We start from the raw sequence: 16,949 nt of genomic DNA on the forward strand, positions 1-16,949 counted from the left end.
GAGACGACGAGCGGCCGACGGACAGTTTGGGGCCGTAGGTGAGCGTCTGTCGGTGTTTCTCGCACCGTCGGCTCTAGTCTGCACAAGTTTTTTCAGCCGATTCAGCATGTTGTATCGACACCGGAGCCCGTCGGTGAGAGAAATCACTCTGATTGGCTGTTCGGCGTAAACGAATCGATGCACAGAAAGAGAAAAGGGCGTGAGGAAAGCAAGCCAACGAGTAAAGTCAAGAGGATAAACACAGAAGGCTCTTCTCATTTTTCATCTGATCGTTCCAACACATGGAAAATTTCACCGACATGGCCGTCTGGAATGAAGCTAAGCGGTGAGTGAGAGCGGTGTGAAGACGGTCGACAAACGCCGCTTTGTTTCATGTACGTATCGTAACAATTAATTGTATATCCGCCATCCTCGGTTGTCCGGTTTCCCCTTTTTGAATGACGAATACAGACTACCGCCGCCTGCTGGTGTGGAGAGTTATTTCATCTCACGCAGGCGCAGAATATACATGTTAACAGGCCATCGGCTGTAGTCTTTGCGGTGTGTTCGAGTGCAACTTTTTGGCCGAGACAAAGGCGACGTGAGGCGACTCGACTGGTGGCCTTCGTCACCGTTAGTTCTTTGATGTCAGGTTGGGGTGTCTGGGCCTTGAGACAGAGTAAAAAATACGGTCGATTCCAAGACGAGACCTTCATAAAGTGTTCTTGAGACCGATCTTGAGTACAACATTGCCCGGTAGATCATTTTTATTGGTGTGTTCATTTTTATGTCCTGTCATATTTACTACCATGACACCATACATTATAAATTACAAAATCAAAATGCAAAATATCATTAAAAAAATCCAATACTATACTGTTTTTCTTTGACAGAGCCTCACATGCTACACAACATTTTTCTCTCAAAGCCGACTGTAGTGCTTCCATTTTTCTCAGCCCTGATTCCTCATTACAGTGACGCCGCTGTCAACCAGCCAACATGTGATTGGTTGGCATGTGGTGTCATTCCAAAACTGTCTGACACGGTGAGTCAGGTTTCCGGATATAGAGAGAGAGCCATATTTATGTTCTTTTTGGTCGTTATTTCAATACTAGCTCAAGCTGAATAGATCCCTGATAATCAATTTGAAACATGCTGTACACAATGTTAATAGAAAACCTCTGTGATTCTTCATGCACTCTACTTAAAATGGTATCCGCTATGCTTATAAGCCTAGAGAAGTCTTTTTCCGCTGCTATACGAGAGCTCTTTTTTTGACTGCGGCTATAAATATCACAGTGTGAAGGAGCGCTGAATGAAGGCTGGCATAGGAGTGAACACAGTGTATTAGTTGTACCTGACTGGAGCCCCTCTCGCCAGCGCAGGGCGCAGCAGCACAGTGATGGTGCTCTCCGACTCACTCAGCGGAGAGGGGATGTCTTCATAGTCGAACACCGGGGCTGAGAAAAGAAATGAAGTAGGGAAAACCACATAAGGCAAGAGTTAAAAAAAAGTTGAAATACTGTGGAAGAATCATTTAATTTGTGCATTTCCTGAAAAAGATCAAACCGGTCTGGCTCAGATTGGAGTGCAGCTGCACTTGTGGCTCGGATGTTTTAGTAATCTTTCCACCCCATATATGAAATATAGTGCGCTATCTTTATTCATTACCCGCACTTGTCCCCTGTGTACTGTAGTGTGTGGAGGCCTCCCACACACCGCCACTGACTGATGATGACTAGAAACAGCAGCCAACTACAGAGAAAACAAGAGGCCCTTATAATATAATTAGGACAGATCTCAAAGCTGCACAACCTCAGCAAAGCTCTGGGGACAATGAGGTTGAGTGTTCCCATCTCTGTTTACTACAGCGAGTGAATTAACTGGAGTATGTAGTGAAGCAAATGGCTATTCTGGTACAACAGATAAGCTGAAACAAAAAAAAGGGCTCCAGAATGGAAATGTTTCTGCTACTGAGGCAGGGCATTAATGCTAAAAAAAAAACTGCTTGTGTAACCTGTCATCGGGAAAAAAAAAAAACACACACACTCACGCTCGCAACAAAACAGCTGAGGTCTGCATTATACATAGCGGTGTCGAGCCGGTGCGTGTTAGGTGGTTAAATCCAGCATGAATTATGAAAAGACTAATGGTGCGACATTACACTTTCATGTTTGCTTCCAAAAAATCGGTGCAGGAGCTGAATTCCCACTGCGCCTTTTCTGAGGGCTCCACCGGGAGGGAGCATGTGATAATACTGTAGGTTGGATTGTATACCTTTATGACAGCTGTGAGCCCACATAGGACACCTTCTCAACCAGATGGAACAGGTACAGATAATAAGGAGGGATTGGAGAACAGGCAGCATTATTTACAGCGTGGGGAGCACGGCAGAATAAAGGACCCTGGGATTAATCATTCTGGTAAAAGTCATGGTGTATAGTAGGAGAGGGAATCACCAGAGGACCCACGATACGATATTATCACGATCCTTAAGTCACGATACGATCTTATTGTGATATACTGAGTGTTGCGATAAGATATATTGTGATATATTGCGATTTTGTCCTTTTTTTCAACTACAAACATCAGTTTTATCTAATAAGAAACAGTTTTCAGTCACATATCTGGAGGTCAGAGTTCAAGGGACCCCTTTGAAAATGGCCATGACAGTTGTTCCTCGCCAAAACTTAGCTTAAGTTTGGAACGAGTTTAGCCTCCTCCCGACAAGCCAGTATGACCAGTAGATTCCTCAGGTTTTTTCTAGTTTCATATGATAACAGTATCTTTACTCTAGCTTTAAAACTGTGCCCGCTACAATATTCGAAACATCGATTGCGTTAAAGAAATTAGTGGCGTTAAAACTAATCTGCTTTACCTTTGACAGCCCTACTTGAGATTAATCTTTCTGGTGAAATTCACAGGGTTTAGATCCTTTTTTTTGTCGTTTCTATTCACTTTTACTTTCTAGTAAAAGTCAACCAAGCTCCATGTATTGCATCAGCAATATCCTCCTTCAGAATAACCCCTTCTATTTCACCTGTGCTCCTCTACACGAGCAGTTGGGGGTTGGAGTATCCTGCTTAAATAAACTACAACAACAATAGCTGCTGAGGGTGGAAGACGGCATAATAAATAAAACATAAAAAGTGCACAATTTAATCAGCTAAGTTTGTGCACAAATGCTTCCCCCCCTGATCCACAGGAGCAATTAGTGTTGTTGGTCCAGTTCAGTTATTTCTACACAGCCAGGTTTAGCTGCAGATACTACTGCAGATACTACAGAAAGGAGAGATGATGTCACACTTTACTTGATGCATTTATTGCTCATTACTGCTTTCAAAAGGCAGAGCTGCGACAGTAAACAGCTACTGGCTGTGAGCAGGGCGGCAGCTGCACTGTCTGGCTATGGATGTGGTTATTGTTTTGGAGCATGGCTGCAGTGCGTGGTTGAATCTATGATGGTATGGATATGGCTACGGTAGCTGTACTGTGACTACTCTTTACTGCTCCTGTTAACATTAACCAAAAACAGCATCATTAAGCCACACAGGGTTTGAACCTGCCGTGCTGGAAACTTTTACCAACACACCGCAGGTGTTCAAGAATACAATAGCTTCACTACAACGCTCAGTCAGCACAACCAAATCAATTCACTGCACACATTAAACCCTTCCATGTAGTTAGTGTTACACCAATTAGATACTAATGTGTCAGCCATAGTCATAACAACCAAAGCACAGCCATGGCTACTAGAGATTCATGACAGATTAACATAAACATATTTAACATTTAAAGAGGACCTATTATTCGTTTGTGCTTTTTCCTTTTCTTTAATGTGTTATATATATATTTTGGTGCATGTAAAAGGTCTGCAATGTTAAAAAGCTTTAAGTCCACGCCAAAAGGAGTTACTCTCCCCCACAGAAACACTGCTCCTTAACAGCCTGAAACGCCTCGACTGAAGTCCTGCCTTTTCTTCCGTGACGTGGTGATGTCACCAAGTAACACATTTTGCCCAGTGGCTAGTTTGGCACGCCCTCAAACCAAGCTAGTTAGAGTTTGGTTCGGTTAACCAATCACAACAGTGGGCCAGCTAACCAATCGAAGCAGACTGGTTTTCATTTGAAAACGGATAACTTTTGCTACGTTTATGCCGAGCGTCCACACTACTCCGACGTTTGAGCCCCTAAAACAAAGACGATTGAAAACGCTGCTGACCCCGTTTCTGTTTGAAAACTCCGCCGTTGCGTTGTAGTCTGGACGGACAGAAACGAAATTTTTTGAAAACGATGACGCAAACAGCCACGTTTGCTTCTTGATAGGGTCTCATCAGTCATGACGTGTCTTTCCCTGATTCGCCACGCCCCTATCACGTGAACCTTTTCCGAAGAAAACAAACGACTCTGGTTTTACTTTTCGCCATTGCTGTTCTTCCTTCGTAGTATTTGATGCAATTGAACAACCAACCGCGCTGCTTCCTGTTTACACCGGCACGCACATGCCCAGTCCAGTGTACGTGAATGGTCATGTGATATGCGTTTTCAGGCGTGGTAGTATAGATGGAGATTAATTCTAAAAACGGCCCTAAAACACTCATCTGGACGTAGATCCAGTATCAGTGTGGATGTAGCTTCAGACAGAGGGTGAAAAGAAGTGCTGCAGCACAGCCGGTATGAGAAAAATAAAGCATTTTCTTTAACATTAAAGCACGTAATCATTTTCTAGTAGAAACCCTAAATACAAGTATGCACCTGAAAATAAGCTTAATAAGTCCTCTTTGTGCAGTTGAACAACACAAATAAGGCTTGGAATAACATCTATTCAGACAAATGAGGAAGTGATGTCTTTTGACCTTGTTTGGAAAGCCTACTTTTCACTACCACTGTATGGATTCCTGGAAAAAATCCAAGCCACACACTAAACTTAGTCCCAGTATATTTTTTTCTTTTGGGGAAAACATCACAATAGCATGTGACTTTTCATCTGAGTAAACACAATTAGTGAAACAGCTCGCAGATACCCATTTGCCGAGGAGAGTGATTCACATTCCCCACAGACACATTTTTTTTTTCCCAGACCGAACTCAAGATCCATACCGGCAACCTTTTCACTCACAAACACACGGCATCTCTAATTTCTGAGCTGCTGCCTGTCGCCTTTGAATGGTAAACATGTTGGCTAAACAAAGCTGTTTTCACCCAAACCATTCAAGCTGAACATTTGTAGTTCACCGTAATACAGATCTGCTATCATCAGTAAACAAAGGTGATGCACGTCAGAGAGCTGTTTGTCTGAGGCAAAATGAAGATAATTTGTGTAATTCAAAGGTATATGCGTAATTGAATCAAAAGCTCTTCAAAAGAAGAGAATTACTTAGTCTTCTTTGCTGTCGTCTGCAAATGCTAAAAACACCTTTCGCTTTTTTTTTTCTAAGTGGCGCTCTCATTATTTGCATATATTATCAGCATATAAGTGCATTGTGTCATTACTGGTGTTTATCATTCAAGACCACACTTTGATCTTACTCTCTCAATTACACACTACTACTACAACTGAAGCAACCACAACAGGTAGAGCGGTTAGCACAAGGCCTCACCAGAGATGTTGGTGGTGATCTCGGTGAGCGCCGTCTGGCCGAACCCCTTGGTGGTTCGGGCCCGGACCGACACCAGGTAGGTGGTCCCAGGATGCAGGCCGGAGAACATGTGGTAAGTCTCGTTCCTCAGCTTGGACACAGTACGACGAGGACCTGGCACGTTAATGCCCGGGTCCGACGACTCGATGCTCTGGTAGCTGATCTGGAAACGGGGGAAAAAGAAGACACTGGATTAAAACAAGAGTTTACAGCCATGCTAGCAGCTCTGTGAGGTTTTACTTTCACATCTAACTCCTTTGGTACTACAGTTAAAACAAACTCAGGTCGGTTTTCCCGTTTGTTTAGTAGGGTTCATTTGGACTGGTGTGAAAGCTGGCAATCGAACTCTGGCTTGGACCAATTAACCGAACCAAGACAGCTTGAAAAGGTGGGTCTCGGTCCGCTTCAAAGGAGACTCTGGTGCGGTTCATTTGTGTGAAAGAAAACAAACCAACCACATGATTTTAGGGTAGCAGATACGTGATTTTTAGCGTGATTTCAAAAGCTAAACTATTAATAAATCTATCTGCTGATGGTGAAATCTGTTCAGGAAGCAAGCTGTATTTAAAGCCATATATAGAAGCACGTCAGTGTGGGTATTTTCCCTGATTAATAGGTCAAAAGGTCAGACTGTGTACTTTCTCACATCATTAACTCCATTAAAAAGTTTGTGACACCAAAGTAATGCCAGATGACAGTGTTCATGCATGCTAAATGCCAATGTCAGCATGCCAACATGCTAACAATGACAACGCGAACATGCTGATGTTACGCAGGTATAATGTTTACCATGTTCACTATTGTAGTTTAGCATGTTAACATGCTAACGTGTGTACAAGTACAGCTGAGGCTGATGGAGATGTCATTAGTTTTGCAGATATTTGGTACGAGACTTATTTAAATTATGACCTGATGATGCTGCTCGATGAAAATCTAGAGCATCTACAATTCTGTACTTACCATCCCTGTAACTCTGATTAAAAAGGCCTATTGAGAGCTCTTAAGTCTATGGAAATGAATAAACTTTCAAAAGCTGGATTTCCACCAAATTCCGAAGTTCCTGGTAATTTTAGTCCCGTGACTACTTTTCAAGAAACTAAAAGGTTCCTTTGATCTATTGTTGTCTCCAAAGTTTAGGCTAATTAGTCCGCTGACATATGGAAAAGCAACATGACATGTGACGAGGGCTGCTGGTGGTCACAGCAGTAAACACACTGTGCAGCCTGCAGTTCAGTGTGCCTGCCTGTTTCATCTAAAAAAACAAACAATATCTATTGCTGAATAGTCTTGACTCTTTGCTGCTGCTCGTTGGATGTAATCCGTGAAATGCAGCGGAGGAAAATGAAACTAAGAGCGTCTGTCTCCACAGTAAATCATCTGTTGAGTGTTTGATGGTTATTTATTTGTGCTTAAGAACGTAACTGCCATGAAACAATTATAAATTAAAAGGTATTTAAGTATAATTGCTTATATGTAATTGAATATATTTTTTTCTTTCATTCACAGCATGTCCGTTTCTTCTACTGATCTCTCTCTCTCTCTATTCTTCGCTGTCTTTTTTTAAAATGAGTCGGGAAGCCGACAACAGAGCCTAACTTTACTTTCAATGTTATCGAACAGAGGGAAATGCTCTCCTCTCCTTCTGAAAACGGTCCTGAATCAATACTGGAGTACTTCCTTGTTTATGAACGAAGCGGTACACAAGTTGAACTAGCGGCGTTGTGTGTGTTTCACCGTGTGTTTTTTCATATCCCTGGAACTTAAAGGTCCCATATTGTAAAAAGTGAGATTTTCATGTCTTTTATATTATAAAGCAGGTTTAAGTGCTATATAAATACTATTAAACTATCAAAACGCTCAATATACGGAGAAATACACTCAGCCCGTATTCAGAAATTGTGCGTTTGAAGCAAGCCGTCAGGATTTCTGTCCATTTGTGATGTCACAAATCTAACATATTTAGATCATTACACGGTTTTAAACATAAACATTTTAATTGTGTCCCAGTTTATTTCCTGTTGCGATGTATGTGAATAACATCAACTGACGGGAAGTAAACATGGACCCAAGCTTTTTCTTAGCGACGCAATTCCGTTGAATTGCACTAAAACAGAGCGTTTCAGACGGAGGGTAAATACAGGTATATTCAGGCAGACAGTAAGAGGAAGATAAAGTTTTTTTTTAACATTACAGCATGTAAACATGTTCTATTAGAAACACAAAATACAAGTGTGAACCTGAAAATGAGCACGATATGGGACCTTTAATTTAAACCCTGGTTCATGCGGTCGAAACACAATGAGTTCCTCAAAAGGTTCCTAGTCCCTGGGGATAGTTCCTGTGGTGGAAACGGGGCTAAAAGTGTCAAAGTTAGATGTTTGGCTTTCACCTTAGCATGTCTTCAAATTAGGTCATAGCAAGTGTTCCCCAATTCATACCATTGTTAGGTCAGACCAAATGTTACTGTACAAGCCTGCAGACTATCTGTAATATGCTTCACAGCCTATAGCTTATTATTCACACTACCTGAAAGATCGAATTTAGATGGCATTTTATTTAAAGGCTCTCTCACGAGAAAGGACTCTCAATTAATCCTAAAAATGTCGTCTCACGGCGCAGAACTAATAAATCTTCTGCTGCAGTTAGCCCCTGATAATCAGACTCGGGGAGATTCTGTGTCATATCCTCGTTGTACAGCCCTGCTGGCCTGATTTAACACACTTTTCCGGATTACTTGATGAATTAAAGCCAGAGGAAGAAAAAAACAACAAGTACTGAAGATGACAAGTATGAATGAAGACCAGCTTGATGATGTTGCTTTTTTTTTTGTTGCAATTTGATGAATGTGTTTAAGTCTGTGAAACAAGATTCAGAAAAGTGAGGTAATCAGCCAGGCTGTTTGTAAAATTGATTGTTTGTCACTCTCATGGCTGTTCTTCAGCGTGGTGGTTCACTGAGCAGCGCGACCTCCCCAATGCAATGGTCCATGGATGGCAAAAGACATGACAGCTCAGTACAATGTGGCGTATTAGTTATCGATTAACCGATAGACGGACTACAGGACATTATTTATGGGGGACAAGATGGTTGCTCTCGTGTTGTTTAGTATTTTAACTATTCCTTTTTCAATCAAGTAACTCAGTCTCAATATGAAACTACAAAAACCAAATCCATTGTTATCAGCCACGTCATACTAGCTTTTCACAAAGGAGGCTAAATAACGCTCCAAACTTGCGCTAAATTTTGGTGAGGAAATACTGGCATAGCCATTTTCAAAGGGGTCCCTCGTCCTCTGACCTCAAGATATGTGAATGTAAATGGGTTCTATGGGTACCCACGAGTCTCCCCTTTACAGACATGCCCACTTTATGATAATCACATGCAGTTTGGGGCAAGTTATAATCAAGTCAGCACGCTGACACACTGACAGCTGTTGTTGCCTGTTGGGCTGCAGTTTGCCATGTTATGATTTGAGCATATTGTTTTATGCTAAATGCAGTACCTGTGAGGGCTTCTGTGAATTGATTTCCAATAATAAATACATACATACATACATTTGCATAAAACAAGCATATTTGTCCACTCCCATGTTGATAACAGTATTAAATACTTGACAAATCTCCCTTTAAGGTACATTTTGATTAAAACATGTGTGATTAATTTGCGATTAATCACACATTTAATGTTTTAATCAAAAGCAAGGGTAAAAAGATGTGTCTTGAGATTTTGTTTCAAAGTGTCAACAGATTTAGAGACCTTCAGGCAGACTGTCCCTGAGTTTGTTGTTTTATGATAACGATATGCAGCAAAAAAACAGAGAATTGAAAATATAAACACTAGAAGCTTTACAGCGTTTTCAAATTGGACTCCCTAGAAACTGGTGGTGGAGTTCATAGTGATTCAACGAGTGTAGCCCATTACAGACAATGGCAAAGGCGAAAGTTACTGCTTTGTTTTGTATGCATTCCTGTTTGCTGTGATATTTGGATTGTGAACTACATCTTGAAGCTTTGTTCTTACAAACGATGGATAGTTTGTCGAGGTTGTGTGAGGATCCACCAGGTGCCGTCCCATGTGACGTGATGTATTTCTTTAGCAGATTTGTGACTCTCAAATACTGATAAAGGTGTCGGCCTCAGACATCCAGTATTGCACATTCACAGTAGTGGTATTTGGAGGTTATGGACGAGGGGCGTCTCATCTGTATGCAGAGCGAGGTTACAGCACCTCTCGCAGTCCGAGCTTCTCCCGCTTTGTGAATGGAAACTAGTTTCTCTCCCCCATCAGGCGACCATGTGTTAAGCCATAGTGGGTCTAAAATGCAGAAAATAGCTCCACAGCCCCATACTACAAAGGTCTACGGTTGATATGGGGCCATCAATAATTAATTAGAAACATTTAAAGTTGCCCCCTTGTGGAGGCATCTCTTAGGCAAATAAGTAATTAGAGTGGTTGTCCCCCATGTAATTACAGCCTGAAGTCTGTGCCTCAGCTTCATTACCATATGAACATGTACAGTAAATCCCATGAACTGTGAAAAGTGGGTCCTCCTCACTCTAGTGGCTCGGGCTCATGTGTGCTACCGGCGTTTGGGCAAGGAGCAGAAAAAAACAAGCCTGGGGGAAATCAAAGAGGGGGAGCACAGTACAGTCTTTTAAAGTGAGCAGAGGACACTTTTTTCCTTGATCTGAGTCATTATACTGAAGGAGGATGAATAAAATAGATACTGGCAAGGGGAAAATAACATCCTACACCTGGAGAGGATTAGTGTGTGATGTGAAGGCGGCTGTTTCGATGTGGAATGTGGATTATTTTTTGCATGACTAACGAGGTATCCTACCTCGTACTGCGTGATGAGGCCGTTGGGCTCGACGGGCTCCTCCCACTTGAGGAAGATCATGTCATCCAGTGGGGTGAAGGTCAGCGACTCCGGAGCGATGCCGCCAGGAACTACAGCAGAGGGAGAGAAAAACAACCTTCTCTGAAACAAACACTCCGCTCGGGTCTCAAGTTAATGGACTCTTGCGCAGGCATACCAGGGGGTAAAAACATCTTTGACAGAGTGAGAAAAGAAAAAAAAAAAGGCACAGGGCCAAGGAGGGATGGAGGAGGACGAAGAGGAGGGGAATAGAGAGACAGAGCAGAAGGGAGGTGATGAAAGGAAACGGTGGACCTGCTTGCTCTCAGCCCCTCAGGATGAATTGAGATTCTGGCTTCTACTGTCTGATAACGGAGCACCGTGTCTTGGGGGATGACAGTCGATTTTTCTCCTTTAGCACCTTACTGACAGAAAAACAGCAAAGTAATCCAACCTGCGAACTGGCTGAGTACCTCTTCTGCATTTCTGGCTTAATGACATGCATCTCCTTAAAGGAGTACACCTTCTTTTTGTGGTTGCCAAGTGTTGGAAAGCTCTGGGAATAAACAATGATTCACAGTGGACTGTTGGCTCCGGTGTTTATACAATAGCCTTCTGGCATGAACATGTCACAAAATGAGAATCAAGAGAGCTCTCAAGCTGAGAGAGAAGTCTTAAATAATAATAATAATAATGGTACTAAGTCTGATAGTTTTGTGCAGGAAAGGAAGTGAAAAATACACAGTTGTTCACCCTGAAAGGATTCCAAAAATAAACCCTAGCTACATCTATTTTGAGTGAATCATGTTTCCATTAGAACATGTAGGAAGATGCAGGAAATGAAATCTCAAGAAAAATAAAGTGCGGCTTTCTTCAAAATGTGCAAAACTACCTTTGCACAATGTTCCTTTTCGGTTAAAGAGGCAACATTGTGCAATTTAATAGCCTCTCTTGTAAAAAAAGCAGCATGGTTTGATGTCAAAGAAAAATCTCAGGTTCCATTTTCATGTTATTACAACTTGGTTCTTATATAAATAGTTATAGGGATTGTAGTCATTGTGTTGTATATCAAGTTATATAAAAAAAATGCTAGTCAGACAATCATCCCTGATTATTAGTCACTGTTAGTCAAATCTGATCGAACCACATTCACACAGTCCTGACTCTATGTAAGAATCAGAAATTGCTTGTTAACAGCAACACCTGTGGCCGTAAAGTCAACGAAAGTCAGCGTCCTGTTGCTCGCACTCGCGCTTGTGCTCGCTCTACATAGACATGAACGAGCATCGCTCAAAACAGTGAGGCGACACACGTCAGCTAAAACCACAATATCACTCTATATTTCAGCTGCTTGGCAGTAATGTTAGCTGACCAGACGAAGGTCTCTCCATGAATCAATGCTGATCCTAGTGTTGGCTTTTCCTGCTTCAGCCTCCCGACGGCGGCCGGAGGGAACAGGGGAGACACCGGAGTTTTGGTCGGAGACGATAACGTTTCTCGCTGCGGAGATATTCTCAGAGCTAAACTAACTCTTCTGCAGTGTGTAGTGTGCGCGTATGCACGTGAGAGGTGGAGCGAAAGAGCAAGCGAGAACGAGCGCAGTGTGTGAGTGAAGACAAGCAGGCAGAAGAGCAGAGGAGCAGAGTACAGCAGAGACTCCGGTCCTGGAGACCAAAACTACGGTCTCCCTCGCGTCCTTCGTCCGCGGCCAACACTGTTTTGCTAGACGGGCTTCACTAGATACAACTTTGTTGCTTCCGTGTAGTTTGTGTTGGAGTCTTGTCTGAACAGCGTATCCTCACGCGAGCGCGGCATGGGACACCGACCCGCAATGATTTATACGTGTAAGAAGTTACAAACAGTCCCTTTAATAAAGAATACTGAAGGATGTCCTTTTCTCGAACTTTGATTGTTGCATATTTAGTCATGACTAAGTTACAAAGGAATATAATTTGAAATCATTTCTTTCTTAAAGACACGGCCACAAGACGGATGTTAGCTAATGTTGTTCTTCAGTCGTGTAAATTCCCTTACAAAGTCTGGAGTTAATCTAGCGTTGATGGAAGGTCAAAATTGAAGCAGAAAGTCAGTCTGTAAACTGTGATAGACGGTTACAACAGACATTTTAGGTAATAGCGACCCCCTTTACACCTGGTATTAAAATGCGTCTCGTATCCAGATTGTATCTAGATATGATTTAACCTGTTTACTTTTACACCTGGTATTAATATGTGTCTTCAGTGTCCACATTCAGATCCGATTGAGCTCCGATCGCTCTGTCTGAAAGGGCTGAGAGGAAGCCTCCGGTGGCTGCACAATGCCCGGGCTTACAGCGTGGACACATCAGTCACAAAACGCCGCCATTTAGAGGGAGAGGGCCCGCAAATGTGACTTTGAGGTACGTTAACACTCGCAAACTCAGAGGGATGAGGGATCAGAGATGTTGAGCTCAGACAGAGCGGTGGCGGTGATCTCCTCCCTGGTCACGGCGGTACAGTGACCAGAGGAGCACTGAGCGCACCCGGCTGAAAAATGAAAGCTACTCGGTGGTACCCGAGCATTATTTTCGCCCACACACTCGTGTTCAATGTGGTCACAATGTGTCCATGTGACACCCTCCGGAGGTGGTTTGGCCGTCTCCATCCTCAATGTGTTTTGGGTGCATTTGCACCTGTACTTTCATGCGGTCAAGCACTGATTGCAATCCAATCACCCAAAATACCTTTTAATGCCAGGTGTAAAGGGGGTCAATTTTACTATTCATGTTAGTTTTCTCTTTCAAAAAACATTTGGCTAACCTGTAGGTTTGTTTATAACCTGTATGACTGTCTCACTGCTTGTGTTTCTTGCCTTGCCAAACTTCGCAATATCGGCACAATTCTAGATCTCAGAAATGAACTACAATGTCATAATTATTATCATGAGAAATAATGGCCTTATATCAATTATCCTTATAACGCGCTTTCATCTTGTTCGACCTTGTGTTATTTTGTTGACCTTCTATTTCTATTTTTGTGTTTTATTGTAGGGTACTTATACTAAAGTTGCTTTTGCTTTTTCAAACTCTCCTGTGGACAAATTATCTTCATGCTACTGTGCATACAAACACTGTATGTTGTAATTCAAATGCTTCCAAGGCTTAAAAAGATGAACTACCTGTGACGTTTAATTTCTAAGAAAAGGTAACAGGGAGGTCTCTTGTGTGTTAGCTGTGACTGAATAACTGAATGCTACTCTATTGCAATATCAAACTTCTTTTGACCTAAAGCTGAGGTATAGACAAAGCACGCTAGAAGAAAATCCTGCGGTATCCATGAATCTCTGACAGCCAAATCTGCCTCCTAGAAGCAGCAGAGACACAGCGTAAGCAAAGTGCTACACCAGTGTTTGATTGTTGAGCCCATAGGAAACCGTCAGGAGGAACTGTCACCGGCTGCGGCTCAATTACTGTAGTTGTGAGGGTGATGGCGGCTCTCCTTGAGAGAGAGAGAGGGATTGGGGACTGTCAGACTGTCAGACTGGCATTCAGGGGCTCAAAAACAAAACTTTCCATTGGTGCTGACATTCAAAAAACATCAAGCAAAGTGTGGGGGGAGAAACAATCACGGCTTGTTTTTTTGACACGTGTGTTTTAACTTGTCACTTCCTAACCAGTCAAATCTAATGAGTGAAAAAATACCATCCATGCTACATTCTGTATGTTATTACATTTATGTAAATTAATTTTTTCCAGCCTGCAAGACAGCAATGTGTAGGTGTAGATAATTAAGTCTTTATTTTTCCATATCTCCTCCACTGCTTGGTATTTTCAAGTGTTGCTGTAAAAACTGAATGTAAAACAATAATCCAGTTTTTTTTTTAGCAGCTACTAAAATGCATTTTGAAGGTGCAATAAAAAACTAGAATTATTGCCTCGCAGTTGTATGCCTCCGCCAACCAGTCAAGTTGCAGTTTATATCCATATCTGTCCAAAATGTCAGCATTTGATCTCATTTAGTCCTGATCAGACAGAGCCCAGGGGGGGATTTTTGTAATTGTTTTCAATGAGATTGAAGCGTTTTGCGCCCTTAACTCATGCTGAAACAAATTCCACACCATGCGGAAAAGGGCACGGCGTCATTCATGTTTTGTCATTGTGGTCACTTATGATGGATACCTGGAGCTTTATGAGTTTACAAACTGTAGTCACCGTGATCTAATCAGAAAACAGCAGGAGGAGAATTAAGTGGTGGGCACACTACCAACGTCAGGAGCGCATGGCGGCTGCGTCGTGTGGTGGCTGCGTGATGCACGAGTCTGGTGTTCACACTAGACGCGTGTTGGCTGCATGTCGGCTGCGTGTCGGCTGTGGTTATGCTACTGCTGTCAGCCCTTTCTTTCTGCATAGAGTTTGCCTTTTAATGACCATTTAACTTCGTGATAAATATAATTAATATTTATTTTAGACAGAGAAAGGTTCAGAAATAATTAGCATATGAATTCTTGGGTTATGGACAAAAACATGTTTTGTGAGGTCACGGTGACCTTGATTTTTGACCACAAAAATTGAATGAGTTCATCTTTGAGTCCAAATGGACATTTGTGCCACATTTGAAGAAATTCAATCAAGGCGTTACAGAGATATCACAAAAATGGGACAGACGTGAGGTCAAAGTGACCTTGACCTTTAAACTTTGACAACCAAAATCGTATGAGTTCATCCTTGAGTCCAAATGGATGCTTGTGCCAAATTTGAAGAAATTCCCTCAAGGCGTTCCTGAGATATCACGTTCACAAAAATGATATGGACGGACGGACGGACGGATAACCCCAAAAACGCAACGCCTCCGGCTGCGGCTAAAAGGCGCCGCGGAGGCATAAAAAAAGCTGCCAATTTCCTATCATAGCCGTCATTCCCTCTCACTCTCTCCACAGGGTCAAGAATCTCCCTGAGTGGCATTCAATTACATTGAAAAATCTTGCTTATTCTACATAACAATAAGTGTTTGACCTCCTGTACTTCCACTCTCTGGGAATTTGCATTAGAATGTCTCTAATCTGCTGATGTACACAGGAAAATATTAATACAAAGATAAGCAAAATCATTTTACCATTTTGCAACCGGCCACGGGCCCGGGCTGATTAATGTTCCACTGGTTTCCATTTAAAAGGCCGATCTTCCATTTAGTTATGCTGATCCAGCTTATTTTGTGAGTCAATATTTGTCTTTTCTTTTCAGCTGGTACTGGATGACTAAAGGCATGGATTTGTGTAAGCAGTGCACAATAATTATCTGAGCATGAGGAAGCATGCAAAGAAAACCAGAGCTGAGAAACTATGACAATAAAGAGCTTCAGTGCATCCCATTCTCCATAATGATGCTGCAGTCACACAGATGTAACAAATGGATGCCATATTTGAGCAAACCCTCGCATCGTTTGTCTTGTTTACTGTTTACTGAGTGAAATAAAAACCGCCCACTCACTGTCTTCCTCCGTCTGGAAGGTGACCTCTCTGCTCTCCTTCTTGCCTTCGGGGTTGGCCAGCGCCAGCCGGACGTGGACCGAGCGGAAGGGCGGCAGGTCTCTCAGGGTGAAGTGAGAGGTGTTGCGCTCCACGGACAGGCACTCTCTGACGGTGGCGTTGTTCCCTCCGCTGCCCCCTGTTGGCATGGAGTAGCGGTAGCACAGGGACAGGGAGTAGGTGTGGCAGCGGGTAAGATTGTAGCCCAGCGGCTCCCACTGGAGGGCCAGCTGCCGGGGCTGGATCTCTGCGGCCGTCAGACCACGCAAGGCACGCATGGGCTCTGAGAGGGACAGGAAGCAGAAATGATATCAATAACAGTGCAGACAGTGAAGTCATGTTTACCAGCTTCTGCAGAGGAAACCAAAGAGACCACAGAAGAAAATGTTAAACACAGTGATGAAGAAGCTCTACTTGGAAGTAAAGAAGTGTCAATACTCCAAACCAGAGCTACTTTTAGACAAATTGGGTGAATCTATGATGTTGCACGTAAAAAATTGCCAAGGACATCGCACTGCTGTAAAGTGGTATCGGTGCCGTTGTATCGGAGCCGTTTTGCGAGTACGAGTACATGAGCACAGTATCGGACCCAATACCCGATACTGGTATCGGTATCGGAGCATCCCTCCATGACAGACAACATGATGGTCCCCAACAAATCAGAGCTTGCCGTCTTTCACATGATGTCATTGGAAAGAAGGTGCTGGGAACTGACTTCCAGGAACAAGAATGTAAACCTACAATGGCGCTGTGTATGATGCTGGCTGTCTTCTGTTTGGAAAAGCCCCAAAAAAGAAAGAAAAACAACTGTGACCTTTCCTGTGTTCCACAGTTCCACCTACAACATAATTCCTCTTTCACTTCGCCATATAAAGCTGTGAGTGGAAGAGCACTCTGTGCTCTGTGGAATTGTAGTGAAATTAAATATTTCCCCTTTTTGATGGAGACCCCCCTGGAACCTCCTCAAGGACC

At 42.8% G+C, this 16,949-nt stretch overlaps 1 protein-coding gene across 11 annotated transcripts in view; it reads right to left on the minus strand.

Annotated features, from left to right (window-relative positions):
* ptprua (protein tyrosine phosphatase receptor type Ua) overlaps positions 1 to 16,949 on the minus strand; it is a 271,405-nt gene that overhangs the window by 69,593 nt on the left and 184,863 nt on the right. For all 11 annotated transcript variants that reach the window (XM_037793898.1, XM_037793895.1, XM_037793894.1 and 8 more), the window contains exons 8-11: positions 15,940 to 16,260; positions 10,458 to 10,567; positions 5,579 to 5,780; positions 1,337 to 1,439 (exon numbers count right to left, since the gene is read on the minus strand). In XM_037793898.1, coding sequence (XP_037649826.1) covers positions 1,337 to 1,439; positions 5,579 to 5,780; positions 10,458 to 10,567; positions 15,940 to 16,260 — 736 coding nt within the window. The remainder of the gene's footprint in view (positions 1 to 1,336; positions 1,440 to 5,578; positions 5,781 to 10,457; positions 10,568 to 15,939; positions 16,261 to 16,949) is intronic.

The sequence above is a fragment of the Sebastes umbrosus genome, chromosome 15, assembly GCF_015220745.1.
Source record: "Sebastes umbrosus isolate fSebUmb1 chromosome 15, fSebUmb1.pri, whole genome shotgun sequence".
NCBI lineage: Eukaryota > Metazoa > Chordata > Actinopteri > Perciformes > Sebastidae > Sebastes > Sebastes umbrosus.